Source organism: Pelobates fuscus, chromosome 1, assembly GCF_036172605.1.
Source record: "Pelobates fuscus isolate aPelFus1 chromosome 1, aPelFus1.pri, whole genome shotgun sequence".
Classification (NCBI taxonomy): Eukaryota; Metazoa; Chordata; class Amphibia; order Anura; family Pelobatidae; genus Pelobates; species Pelobates fuscus.
The window spans coordinates 377,549,632-377,564,903 of NC_086317.1; the positions used below are offsets into that span (position 1 = coordinate 377,549,632).

Genomic DNA, 15,272 nt, shown 5'->3' on the forward strand with positions numbered 1-15,272 from the left:
GGTGAGTCACCTCACTTCCGGTCGGACCGCCATCTTGGTTCTTGCCGATCCTCAAGACCTGTCTGCGGGTACTTCCGGGTTTCCTGCGGATGGGCCTCTTCGCTATCGATGCAGCGTTTGCCAGCTTTTTCGTGAGTTGTAGACGGGTACAGGTGTCATGCCAGAGAGGTGGCCGACAGGGTTGGCGCCATTGTATGTGCATTTTTAATGTGCTGCAGACCCCCCACGGACTCTCATGTGTCACAGGGGAATGCAGTGTTTCTTGTTGGAGGGCTCCGTCCCCGCACTTGACGGTGAGTACAAATGGGTACCCGGGTGCTCCATCTGTGTCACTTGGCGCCCAGCCCCCTGTGGCTGGGGCAGTCACATGCCTGTTTCCCCGGGTCTTCTCCTCCTCCTATGGGGTAGGACACGGGTGATCACTCACGGGGTCGCTACTGGGTGCGATCCCTCCAGGGCCGGCGTCGGTCTGGTTCCGGCCATGGTGCGTGGTCTCGCCACAGCTCAGCAGCGGCAGTGTCGGCGGGTTTGCACGAGGCAGCTCGGATCCCATCACGCACAGCCACATGGGGTTAGTGGTATCAACACTGTCGCAGACAACGTTCCACGCTGTTTATTGCTGAGGTTGTGTTGTGTGGGTATACATATGGGTGGATGTGGGGCACTGTTGTTGTGACATTGGATATGAGTTGTGTGTGGGTTTTTCTCCAATGGAATATGTTTCCCCGACGGGTGCCTCTTGGCACGCCGTTGGGTCAAATAGATCGGTCTCCCTCCTCCTAATCCCCCGCATCAGCATGCACGGCCTCTCGCACATAAACTCCCCCCGTACACACCAGATTATCGTGTACGTTTGGTTACCTGGCAACATACTGGCTTGTCATACTGTACGGGGGCATTCGGCAGGTTCTTACACACGCGGCTCGCTTGAATCGCGCTATTCAGGCCGCGTTCGGCAATTTCTGTGCGGTGGTACTAGAGCACTGTTCATCCACTTTCATTTCCCCTGTAGTTCGGATTTATTCCTGCATTCGGCTAAACGTTTCGAGCTGGTTTAAGTCATTTCGCCACCTGGTGGCCTGATTGTGTAATATCTGGTCAAATGATGTGTGTGTTTGAACTGTTGTTGCTGTCTGTAATTCGGCTAAATTCCAGCCATTCGTCTCCACGTTCTCCAGTTTATACGTTTTCTGGTTTGTCATATCGCCTCCTGGTGGCCTGATTATGTAATGTCATGTCTCTGGTTTTATGTCTTGTGGCCCTATGAATTAGTGGGTTATTACTGATTCCAGCTATAGGAATAGTGTGTGACTATTCTGAATATACGGTATTCAGCGGCTTTTTAATTTATCTGTTCGCTGACATTGTCAAGATATTCCTACAAGTTCATGGCTGGATATTAAGGGTAAGTTTTTGTGACATCGTTGCTCACATACTTGGCCTTCTTAGGTTGATAATGTGGTTTTACGTTGTAACTCATTGGAAGCTTATTTATTGGGCATTAACGTCTCTCTGTTTTTAGGTGCCTTGATCATACAGGACGGCTGCTTTACATGCTCTGCAATTCCGTCTCCTACCTTTGTCATATTTTCATTGCTTATCTAAAGATTCTGGTAGGTTTCCATATCTTGTTCGGGTCCACGATCAGGACCCACTCACATAATCTGTACGCACGGATACTCCCCATATCATTTTACTGGGTTGCAGCTCGTATCTACTGCCACCCTCTCACTCCTATTTTTCTGCTTGTTATCTAGTCCTAACGCTCTCACTTATCCGGCACGTTTTCACAACTCCGTACCTTTTCTATTTAGAATAATACTGGCTTTCGAGATTTAGGTTGCCCAACTAGGTTTCTGTTTTCCGGTCTTAATCCATACGTTAGTGGTCCCGCGAGGCCAACACTCATACTCAGAGGTATACGTCCCTCGCCCCAAATCAAAGTTAGCCGCCTCGCATTGTCGCATAGGGAGGGCCTCCCATGTCACTCCCTTTCTATCTTATGCTTTAGTTGTCACCGAGAGGCCAACACCCCGCCACAACGTTCGGTGGCCTCAAAATATCCCCTCGGGCCAACGCATAGTTAGCGCCTCTCACGCCGCTTGGCATTTAGTAGGGACTCATCTGTCACGTTGAGTTAGCTTAATTCTTCGCCACTTGGCTTCTAGCTAGCCTGCCAGTACCAGGTCCTTTCTTCTCACTTATAATAATTAGGTTACATATGTATTTTTCTGTTTTTGTCAAGTTCCGGAGGGACTGGTGGTGCTAGTTCAGGTAAGTTGTCACACGTTTTATTCTGTTTATTCCCGGGCTCAAGCAAAATCCATGGGTCCGTATATAGTTTTCATATTACCTCACCACGCTTGCATCACCGTCATGTTATTGGTTGCACTTTTACAAATACCATACCTCACAGCAGGATGTCTGGTTATCGGCCAAGGGCTAACCGAAGTGTTCCACATGGGTTTAGTACATATTGACAACTGGGACGGGAGAATGCATAATTGGTAACCGCTTTAATAGACCTATAGTTGGTGTGTACAATCCTAGCAACCTTGCTCACGGGTTGGTTTTTGCGTCCCTGGCTACCCCAGTCTCCCCTCTCATGACCTTAGGTCCTGATACCACCAACCAGTTTTGGGGTTCCTGCTAAGTCTCCGTCCAACAGACTGGCTAGCCTTCCCCAGGACATAGTGTTGAGCACACCCTATCAGGGATTGACACTACTTGCAACTAGGTCTTGCGACCGCTAGGAACTTCATTTTCTGCTGGGGTCGATCAATTTTACCATGAGACTCATCCCACAGGGTTGATCCTTCATTTCCCGTTTCAACTCTTTATTCCCACGACTCACCACAGACGCATCAAGTTAGACACTCATGTGACGCTTTCCTCGATTTCTGGTATGGGCGAGCCATGTTTTTCCCTCCTCTCTGACTTTTTCACTCAACCCTTTGAACAGATGCCACCGCAAACTCTGGTTTTGCGGACATAGGAGGGGATGGATGGCATTGGAGGTCGTGGCCTACATACGTTAAATCCCGGCCCTGCTTCTCCCCTAATACGGCCATGTTTGAATGATATCCGAACATGACAGCTGCCTTTACCTGGGGACCTATATGGTCCGGTCACTCGGTCGGAGGTTGTTCAAGTACACCTAGACATATTGGGCTTGTAGGCCACTCTTCTTCTCAGGTTTTCTGGAGATTGTTAACCTCACACCGGTAGCCACTTGTTAACTTTATCGCATGCTGTCACGTGCCAGGTTTCACATACATCACAGCTGGCCACTGGCGGGGGTTTCGTTTTCGGGCTTTCTTCCAGACACTACCCACCACTTCCTGACTGGCTGACCTGCCCCGCCATTCCGAGACATACTTGTGGATTATATGTTTGTTTGATCCTTGCGCGTCACGTTTCTCACCTTACACTTTCAGTCGACAATGAGGAATCATGCGATAGTGTTCTCATATTTCTCTGTGTTCATAGTTGCAAGTTCTTGAAATGTTTGCTATCGAATCTATTTGGGGTTCACTTCTTTTGCCACCTTAACTTAAATTATCATTCAACACAATTATACGGTACCTTACGGATCACCAACACCACATGCTCCCATGACACCCCAGCAATACAGAATTCCTTTCATCTCATCTGATTAAGGCCTACTGAAAGGAATTCAAGTCAAGACACATGTACCATATCAAAGGCTACCCTTTCACACGTCATATTGCATTCATTATCCAATTTATTAGATTCAGCTTCTTGTGAGCACCTGACCCATACGATAATCAAACAGCCATACATCTAGCAGGCCATGGGTTCTTACGTCCCAATGAAATTATCGCTAGGAATATAACTACCAATGAATACCTGGGTACGACATATCCATACACCATAGATTGTTAGGTCCTATCTCTGCATCAGTCTATACCTATCCCTATAGCACACACGGTCACAATACCCGATTACCTACTCTAAACAATGGTGGCCTGTAAAGTTCTGGAGACTTATGGCTCCACTTTCCAGATACAACCACTCCAACCATTATCAGAACTTCACGGCTCCATTTTTTACAGTATCTTAAATCATGCTTCATGTTCACTCATTATTAACTAGGCTCTGCCTATATACAAAACTTTCCTCATGACACTCCTTACACATAGGGGCAGCATCCTCAGCTTCCTCAAACCACATTTCCGGCTCATGTCATCGGGGTTATGGAACACGGGAGGTTCTCCGCCTAGGGGCTCTTGGCATGCCAAACCAGTTAAAGAGTTATTCCAAGCTTCTCATGACTTGTCCAAATAAACGATAGTGGTTATATGATTACATTTTGTATGGTATTCTTCTTTTTGCCCACTTTTATTACAGGCCCACTGCTCTGTCGGTTCCGGCACACCACAACCGACTGGTGTCATTTGAATATGTATATTGGTTATGATATGCTATGTTACACTATCATCACGGCTAGATTGCCCTGACTACAAATATATATATATATATTATTATATATATATTTTTTAATTATTATTATTATTTTTTTGCTATGAACCAATATCTGCCTCCACTGCTTTCATCATAGCTGAATCATTAAATTAATAACTATGGATGAGCGTGGCAGAGTCCTAGGAATTCAATGTGTTCATTTAGATATGCCTTTCACTAATATTGGGTTCATTTTTGTACCTTAAAAATTATGCAACTTTAGTGTCCAAATAGCATCAGTGTAGTTTTTACCGTACTTGTATTGCATTGTGCACAGATACATGTTAGCTTTATGTTACTCTTTTCTAGTACTGTACTGTTTTGGGATATTTACATGTGTGGCTGTACACTTTATTCATTTATTTTCCCGTAGGTTCTTCTGAATCTTTAACCCTAAGGACAGAAAATACAATTTCACCTGCAGACCTGCATGGCATGTGGTACCCAACAGTGAAACGGACGCTTGTCTGCCTTTCAAAGCTCTATCGGTGTATTGATGTAAGTAAACACAGCATGTCTTCTGTTACATAACATATGAAAACAGAAAGTTCTAATGGATGGTTCCATGTAGGAAATAGATCACATAGCTCTTTGTGTTTTTTTTTTTTTAGTTCAAATGGTCTTTGTTTCAATTCTTCCTAAAGGATCTTAATGGTTTAAAGAAGGACACTTTGACTAATATTATTTAAAAAAAAAAAAAAGTTTACTGCTCTTATTCCGTTTTTTAAAAAAGCCAATCAAGAAAAAAAGACGTTTATGCAAATGTAATGTAACATTAAAGTCTTGATATAAATTTGGTGCGAACTATATATACACAGCAGGACACATATGTATAAAAAGTCTATAACTTCCTCACAAAAATGTAAAAATAGCCATGTCTTGCTTAAAACCAGTAATCCTTTACTCTTACTCCTAAGACGGCAAAGTTATGTCCAAAATGTACAGTTACACAACTTTCAAGACTAAAAACATGTTCCCTCTATCAAGAAAGAACACAAATAGCAGGGTCTGCATGTTTTTCATTTAAGAACATATATTTTCAAGTAACCTTCAAATATTCGAAACATTTTGTGTGTGTGTTTTTTCTTTCTTTATGTGGAGTTTGAGATTATTTCAGGAGAGCCGCTATACATTTACCAAAACTTGGTGAATTAACAAGTAGTCAGCCCCCTTCCTCACCATCAAGAGGCCCCACCAATCAGGATTCTATAATTCTGGTCTGCAAGGTCTTCTCTCATCCAATAAACCCATGCTTAGCAGGAGCTTACAGGATAAGTAGTTTACCCCTAGATACTGTTCCACTCATCACAAATGAGAGCAGTCATGCTTTGGCTTCCTTCAGTTTACACAAAGCCCAGTTAATTGATTAATGAGCAGGTCTGTGTGCTGTGATTGGCAGAATCACAGACATAATCCATAGAAAGAGCCAATTCCAAGTTGTACGAATGCTGCGCCCACCATATGAGCAAAATTAACACAGGCATCCCAGAACTGAGCGTTTTGGCTGACTGCACTAGTAGGTTGGCTTACAGCTACAGAAATATTAACATACATGCAATCGAAAAATTAAGTACAAAATGTTATAAACATGAATTTTCCCTATGAGGTCTGAAGTAGATAATACAGAGGGGGAGGGGAGGGAAGAATTTGTATAAATTGGGTATTTGTATTCATATTTCAGTCATTTTTGCTTCCTTGATCCCACAGGCTGGAGAAAAATGCATTAATGCTTTCCATGTCACCCTATGCCTTTCTGGAGAAATGTATTCACTTTCTCATATAGGCCTTAAAGGACCACTATAGGCACCTAGACCACTTCAGCTCAATTAAGTGGTCTGGGTGCCAGGTCCAGCTAGGGTTAACCTTGAAGCTGTAAACATAGCAGTTTCAGAGAAACTATGTTTACAATAGGGTTAATCCAGCCTCTAGTGGTTGTCTCATTGACAGCCGTTAGAGGTGCTTCCGCGCTTCTCACTGTGATTTTCACAGTGAGAAGACGCCAGCGTCCATAGGAAAGCATTGAGAAATGCTTTCCTATGGACTGATTGTATGCATGCGCATTCGGCAGATGATGTCGTAAGAGGGAGGAGGGAGCCTGGCGCTGGAGAAAGGTAAGTGTTTAACCCCTTCCTCCCCCTAGAGCCCGGCAGGTGGGGGACCCTGAGGGTGGGGGGGGACACAAAGACCCTATAGAGTCAGGAAAACGAGTTTGTTTTCCTGGCATTATAGTGGTCCTTTAATTTTAATCTGTTAATTATCAATACATTAACAGCTGTAAATGAGCTTGTAACTATGTTGATTAAACCACACTGTTTTGATACTAATGACACCACTTTTGAGATTATAATTTTGTTCAAAAAGGGATCCTGTACCTTTTTGTTAAAAGGACACTATAGTCACAAGAACAACTACAGCTTATTGTATTTCTTCTGGTGAGTAGAATAATATCCTTCAGACTTTTTGAAGCAAACACTGTTTTTTCAGAGAAAAAGCAGTGTCTACATTACAGCCTAGTGATTCCTTCACTGGCCACTCCTCGGATGGCAACTAGAGGTTGTAGCACTTCCATTCAGTGTCACTACTCTCTGCATGGAGACACTGAACTTTCCTCTTAGAGATGCATTTATTCAATGCATCTCTATGAGGAGATGCTGATTGGCCAAGGCTGGGTTTGGCTTTCGCTGGCTCTGCCCCTGATCTGCCTCCTTAACAGTCTAAGCCAGTCCAATGCTTTCATATGGGAAAGCATTGTGATTGGCTCAGGACACGACTTCTGATGATGTCAGCCAAGAAGGGAGATCAGGGGCAGAGCTAGAACCAGCAGACTGGAATAAAAGTAACATTTTACTATATTTAGGGGGGCAAGAGAGGTCCAGGGGGGCTAGATGGTATTTTTTTTAACACTATTGGGTCCAGAATACATGTTTGTGTTCCTGACCCTATAGTGTTCCTTTAACTCACTTTAATGTTCCTTTCCTCACTTTACCACATCTACTTTCTCTTATTCTGATCCAGGAAGCACATCCTGCCTCTGGGCAGGGGCACCGCTGATTGGCTTAGAGTGGTCAGCAGACGCTCTAAGCCAATCAGTAGCTCACCAGTCATAAAATCAGGTACACGCACCCTTTTATTAATGCGGCAGGCCATGCTACCTGGATCAGAATTATAGAAAGTAGATGCTGTTGTTTACAGGGAGCAACGGCGCTGGAGAGCCAACTTATAGGTAAACCATTTGTAAACCAATGGTTTAACATTTAATGGCAAGAAAGTGCCTCGGGCATCATGAAACCATAACAGGGGCATCCTTGGGTGCTTTAAATAATCATAGTCCTTCTGAAGATTTGTTGATACATTAAAACAAAAATAAACCTCCTAAACTAGGAAATTAATTAATTTACAGAAAAAAAAAACGTTAAATCACTGATTGCAGATCATTTCCAAACATGAGTAAGTCAGCCTATCAAAATATCACCAAATAAGTGATGTGAACCACAATAATGGGTATTTGATGAATGAATGATTTTACCTGTAGATCAACCTTTCTCTTAGGAACATAAGTTGTGCTCATACAGTGTATTTCATTTAGTTTACCATGTGCAGCGGCAGATTACATTTACATTGTTTTGTTGTATCACCTTAATCTAGACACTGTTTTTCTTTTCTCTCCTTTAGAGGACGGTATTTCAGGGTTTATCTCAGGAAGCGCTTTCAGCATGTATTCAGTCATTACTGAGAGCTTGTGATTCAATCTCCAAAAACAAGGTCAGATTAATGTTTGTTATTCTTTTAGGAAAAAAAGCAAATGTATATTTATGTGGAATGAATCCTGTACTATAAAGGGACACTATAGTCACCTGAACAACTTTAGCTTAATGAAGCAGTTTTGGTGTATAGAACATGCCCCTGCAGCCTTCCTGCTCAATCCTCTGCCATTTAGGAGTTAAATCCCTTTGTTTATGAATCCTAGTCACACCTCCCTACATGTGACTTGCACAGCCTTCCATAAACACTTCCTGTAAAGAGAGCCCTATTTAGGCTTTCTTTATTGCAAGTTCTGTTTAATTAGGATTTTCTTATCCCCTGCTATGTTAATAGCTTGCTAGACCCTGCAAGAGCCTCCTGTATGTGATTAAAGTTCAATTTAGAGATTGAGATACAATTATTTAAGGTAAATTACATCTGTTTGAAAGTGAAACCAGTTATTTTTTTCCATGCAGGCTCTGTCAATCATAGCCAGGGGAGGTGTGGCTAGGGCTGCATAAACAGAAACAAAGTGATTTAACTCCTAAATGACAGTGAATTGAGCAGTGACATTGCAGGGGAATAATCTATACACTAAAACTGCTTTATTTAGCTAAAGTAATTTAGGTGACTATAGTGTTCCTTTAAGCTTTAAATGCACACGTGTACAGGGAGTGCAGAATTATTAGGCAAATTAGTATTTTGACCACATCATCCTCTTTATGCATGTTGTCTTACTCCTAGCTGTATAGGCTCGAAAGCCTACTACCAATTAAGCATATTAGGTGATGTGCATCTCTGTAATGAGAAGGGGTGTGGTCTAATGACATCAACACCCTATATCAGGTGTGCATAATTATTAGGCATCTTCCTTTCCTTTGGCAAAATGGGTCAAAAGAAGGACTTGACAGGCTCAGAAAAGTCAAAAATAGTGAGATATCTTGCAGAGGGATGCAGCACTCTTAAAATTGCAAAGCTTCTGAAGCGTGATCATCGAACAATCAAGCGTTTCATTCAAAATAGTCAACAGGGTCGCAAGAAGCGTGTGGAGAAACCAAGGCGCAAAATAACTGCCCACGAACTGAGAAAAGTCAAGCGTGCAGCTGCCAAGATGCCACTTGCCACCAGTTTGGCCATATTTCAAAGCTGCAACATCACTGGAGTGCCCAAAAGCACAAGGTGTGCAATACTCAGAGACATGGCCAAGGTAAGAAAGGCTGAAAGACGACCACCACTGAACAAGACACACAAGCTGAAACGTCAAGACTGGGCCAAGAAATATCTCAAGACTGATTTTTCTAAGGTTTTATGGACTGATGAAATGAGAGTGAGTCTTGATGGGCCAGATGGATGGGCCCGTGGCTGGATTGGTAAAGGGCAGAGAGCTCCAGTCCGACTCAGACGCCAGCAAGGTGGAGGTGGAGTACTGGTTTGGGCTGGTATCATCAAAGATGAGCTTGTGGGGCCTTTTCGGGTTGAGGATGGAGTCAAGCTCAACTCCCAGTCCTACTGCCAGTTTCTGGAAGACACCTTCTTCAAGAAGTGGTACAGGAAGAAGTCTGCATCCTTCAAGAAAAACATGATTTTCATGCAGGACAATGCTCCATCACACGCGTCCAAGTACTCCACAGCGTGGCTGGCAAGAAAGGGTATAAAAGAAGAAAATCTAATGACATGGCCTCCTTGTTCACCTGATCTGAACCCCATTGAGAACCTGTGGTCCATCATCAAATGTGAGATTTACAAGGAGGGAAAACAGTACACCTCTCTGAACAGTGTCTCGGAGGCTGTGGTTGCTGCTGCACGCAATGTTGATGGTGAACAGATCAAAACACTGACAGAATCCATGGATGGCCGGCTTTTGAGTGTCCTTGCAAAGAAAGGTGGCTATATTGGTCACTGATTTGTTTTTGTTATGTTTTTGAATGTCAGAAATGTATATTTGTGAATGTTGAGATGTTATATTGGTTTCACTGGTAAAAATAAATAATTGAAATGGGTATATATTTGTTTTTTGTTAAGTTGCCTAATAATTATGCACAGTAATAGTCACCTGCACACACAGATATCCCCCTAAAATAGCTATAACTAAAAACAAACTAAAAACTACTTCCAAAAATATTCAGCTTTGATATTAATGAGTTTTTTGGGTTCATTGAGAACAAGGTTGTTGTTCAATAATAAAATTAATCCTCAAAAATACAACTTGCCTAATAATTCTGCACTCCCTGTATATCCACAACTGATTGTGTTGAATACCCACCATCTTTTCCTACAGCAACATAATTTTATGTCCTTTTTTTACATTTGTAAAATCTGGTCTGAAATACACTGCCATCCTTCCTGCAAACCAGAAAATGCTATCTTTATACAAATCCTGAGAATGCCATGATACTCAACGTGTATGTATATGTGAGAGACAAAAGGATAAAAAAAGGATCAGCGCTAATATACTATATATATCATAAATAAATTGGAGTAGGCGACACGCCTTAAAACATAAGCCTCCCTCTAAGCCTTATAAACAACAGAGATAAGTCAAACAGGGGGGATAAAGGTAGCGCCAGACATTATAAAGACAGAGGTGTGTTATAACATATATATGTATTCAGGCCGTTTGGCCTGTAATTGTGGGAGGGGCTTAAGATAATACACTTGCCTATATAAGGTACACCCCTTACCTGACTCCATACTGCTTAAGGTCAGCATCTGAATGACCCTCCCACCACTCCACATTCTCAACACTTTTTTCTTTCTTTCCATTTACTTTTCTTTTCATTACTCCTTGGTGGGCCCTCTTTATTTACAGGCCTACCGTATCGTCGGTTTCGGCACACCACTGTTATGGTACTTTTTAAAAGTAAACCAAAATGTTTAAATGTCTATCTGTTCCTGTCCAAATCAATAAAATTAAATTGCGTATATACGCTGAAGTAATTAAGTCTGACACACAAGGTTCAGGTTAAAATAACTTCGAGAAAGTTTATTGGCAAGTGAAGTAAAAGCGGGCGCGCAGGCCCTTTTAAGAGGCATTTTGCGTCATCATTGATTATTAGAATATCAGCAAATAAACATCATCAATTGGATTAATTGTTAAGTGTCGGGGTTAGTGTCTTACCTATTGGTTCAAAAAATTAAGAGGTTAGTCCCGTGTCCACCCACCGGAGGTGGGATTATTCTGGACACGGGTGGGGATAAGGGGGTCCTGAGCGTCATTTTACACGGTCAATGATATCAAGCTTCATGTCCAGGTGCAAGGTCTCTTATGAATAGAACATTTCATTACTACTGTGTTCTCGTGGCCTTCAAACTATACTATCTTACAAGTCCTAAGGAGTAGCCGGCAAGTCTTAAGGAGTAGCCAGCACCTCCTGGTACTTGTCCTTGCAGGAAACACAGTCTTTGTCTACTGTACTAATTGGGTTGAGAAGTTCAGTCACGTAAGGTAGTTTTAAAATGAACGAGTTAAGTCATGAGGACAAAATGGAGGATTGAAGACGTCAGGTTAGGAGGACAAAATGGAGGAAGAAGTCACAGTATATTATTAAAATGGAATTAGTACAATAATTCAATACAAGTACAATAAAAGATTTTAATAATCCCACATCAGTCCCCCCTATGAAATGTTAGATTCTAAGAGATAAAACTTTATTATGTTAGTATCAGAAGACGTGTTAACCCAAAGGCACAGAAACCCCGTGGCCGCTAGCTAGGTGTTAATGCAAAGTGCAAGTCTGTCCCTAGAGCTGACCCTAATAGGCTAACTCATCCATCAGTATGGCTCTCGAACACTTCACACCCATGGGTGTCCCATGGCAGCTAACCCACCACTTCTCCACACGGGGCCTTTACCATTCACTGACAGATGCTGTCCCTAAGCTAGTCCCTTCCTAGAATTCCTGCACTTTATCAACAAAAGGGATTGTTTGCAGCGGCAGACAGGGTGAGTTGACGTCTTGGAAATCTTGGTCATCAACTTCGAGATGGGTAAAAGTGGTTGCCGCTTGGTCAACAGTCTTCATGAGGGATTTTCTCACACATGGGAGGATACAACAAAAGAGAAGAGCAAAAATAAAAAGGAAAATTAGTATAGCCATACCAATCTGCATTAAAGCCTTTTGCCATCCTGTCATCCAACCAAACCATCTTTCCCAGGGATCTTTTATCCCAGAATTCCTTTTTAACTCTTCAGACAGGTCATTTAATTTTTCTATGGCTAATGTAACTTTACCATTAGGGCCTGTGTTTTCTGGGATATAGGTACAACATGTCATGGTGTCGGGCAAAATTTTACAAACCCCTCCTTTTTCGGCTAAGATCATATCTAGGGCCATTCTATTCTGGAAAGCCATTTGGGATGTGGCCTGCAGCTGTTCGGCCAACCCCTGGAGGGCGTCTCTGGTATAATTAACAAAACGCTGTTGATTATAATAAATGTAATTTATCCAATTTAAATTCTTGTTTGCGGTAACTATGGTAAAAATTGATTCAAATCCTGCGGCAACTTCATCCCTTGCTTTAAACTCATTGGGCACCCCCCTAGGCACTCCAATGGCATCAATATACACATGAGGATCAAAACTTCCTTTCACTGGGGCGTCACGCTTAACCTTAGTGTGTTTGGACCCATGGGTGACGAGGTGTGTGTCAGAGATGATATGTATAGGCATAATAGCTTTAGCCAAAGTACACTCCCCCCACCACTGTTTGTCCATTCTGGATCTTAGCTGTAAATCCCCACACAACCAGTAAATATCCCCTAATGACCTGGTGTGAAACTGCAACAAGTCCATAGAGACATTTCTGTAGGTAGCACAATACCCCTTGGAGAAGTTACCCAAGAATTTACCTATTCCATCGTAATTAGCATAACAAGTGTAATTACCTTTATACACGGTAATACCATCTGGGGGTTTGACATCCTGGGTTAGGAGAGGATACTCCTTTGTCCATGCAATACATATGGACCTGTTAAAATTATAGTGATAGGCAAAAAGGCTTAAAACACATTCTTCTATATCTACTGGTAGGATTAAAGGCACGGTACCCAGGTGAGGCCGGGCACCGCCACACACATAACATGCAGTTCTATTATGTTTATTAGCATTATATTTCATCCATTCTAACCATAGATTTACATCATTAAAACCTGTTTCTGCGGCCATGGTATCTTCAAAAGTGGGGTTAGCAATGGCCATCATGTCTTGAAAGGTCTGGATATGAGGTTTTAATGGGTTAGGGACCATATGGGTGGCCCCTTGCCACTCAGAAGAGTTGCACATATCTTTGAGGTAGAAATGCCCTAATTTACGGTAGGAACCCTTTTTCCAATACATTCCCATCACATACTGGTCCGCATCTGTTGGGCTTGGATGCTCAATGTTAAGGATTAATTTCATTGGTGTACTCCCCCCAGGCTTTCTCAAAGTCATTCTCTGGAGGAGGGATCTACCATGATCATCTACTTTGGATACGGCACTTTTTGGTTTGTAACCCCAGGCAGGCCCGGCATTCCATCCCGCCGCCCCCCAATGGTCACAATTGTGCCCCCATTGCTTGTCAACTACACAAACATATGGGTCTTTCGAATGAGGGATATCTCTATAGATGCTCTGGATTTGTGGTGTGGGAAATGGGCATTCTACAATATCACAGTAGTCAAAGGTATAAGTAGCCACCTGGGTGCACGATGAATTATACCAGAAGGTGTACCCACTAATATCTTTGGTAATGGCTACTTGCTGGGCCTTCATAAGGCTAATTAAGGAGAAGATGTACCAGAGATACATGTTTGTGCGATATTCGCTTCCTCTGGGGCAGGAGATTTCTTGCAGTGGAAAGCGTGGATCCAATTTGGCCTACCGGCCAATTTGACGGAGGTTGCGGTAATCAGGAGAACTTGGAATGGACCGTCAAATCTTGGTTCCAGGGTATTTTTCCGCACAAACTTCTTGACCAGGACCCAATCTCCGGGAAGCAGGTTATGGGAACCTGTATCCAATTCGGGATCTGGAATTGAAGAGAAAACTTAAGCATGTATTTTGTTTAAAGCACTTGCAAGTTCAGTTACATAGTCTACTAAAACATCTGATTGGAGCTGCAACTGCTGCGGATAATAACAACCTAGTCTGGGTGCTGTCCCAAATAGAACTTCATATGGGGACAGTGAATGCTTCCCTCTAGGTGTGTGCCTAACACTAAATAAAGCTATTGGCAGGCTTTCTGGCCAGGGCATCTTTGTTTCTTGTGACATTTTTAACATTCTGGTTTTTAGAGTGCCATTCATGCGCTCCACTTTACCACTACTTTGTGGGTGGTAAGGGGTGTGGAAGGCTAGAGTCACCCCTAGAGCAGTCCAAATTTATTTAGTCACAGTTGCTGTAAAGGCTGGGCCTTGATCACTCTCAATGACTTCTGGGAGTCCGAATCTACATACAATATCTGTAAGTAGGCGCTTTGCGGTTGTTTTTGCAGTGATATTGGCCACTGGGTAGGCTTCTGGCCAGCCTGAGAACATGTCCACTATTACTAGTGCATATTCATGGGGCCCACTCTTGGGCATTTGGATGTGGTCAATTTGAATTCGCTGGAAGGGGTACATGGGCTTTGCCAGGTGTTTCGCAGGCACCTTAATTGGTCTTCCTGGATTGCATTTTGCACAAATGACACAGGCCTTGCAGAAGCTATTGATCAATGTTGTGATTCCAGGTGCTTCATAATACTTCTGTATGAGGGCGGCCATCAATTCTTTTGACAGGTGTGCAGGCCCATGTGCCCATTGGACAACTGCTGGATACAAATTTCTGGGAAGACAAAATTTGAAGTTGTTGTAATATATTCCGTCCTTTTGGACAGCTCCTTTCTTTTTCCATTTCTGGATTTCTTCAGGAGTGACTGTAGCTTGCTGTTCTCGCAAAATTCGTAAATCAGTAGGAAGAGTTTGCAGAGCAAAAATAGGAACTTCTTCTTCTTCTTGTCCGGACACTTCTTCATCCACTTCCTGCAGATCCCTGGCCGCTAGCTTAGCAGCCTGATCAGCTAAATGG

The 15,272-nt window shown here is 42.8% G+C and overlaps 1 protein-coding gene across 1 annotated transcript in view; it reads left to right on the forward strand.

Moving 5' to 3' along the window:
• COG3 (component of oligomeric golgi complex 3) overlaps positions 1–15,272 on the forward strand; it is an 82,190-nt gene that overhangs the window by 24,892 nt on the left and 42,026 nt on the right. The window contains exons 15-16 of the mRNA XM_063444713.1: positions 4,859–4,983; positions 8,158–8,247. Coding sequence (XP_063300783.1) covers positions 4,859–4,983; positions 8,158–8,247 — 215 coding nt within the window. The remainder of the gene's footprint in view (positions 1–4,858; positions 4,984–8,157; positions 8,248–15,272) is intronic.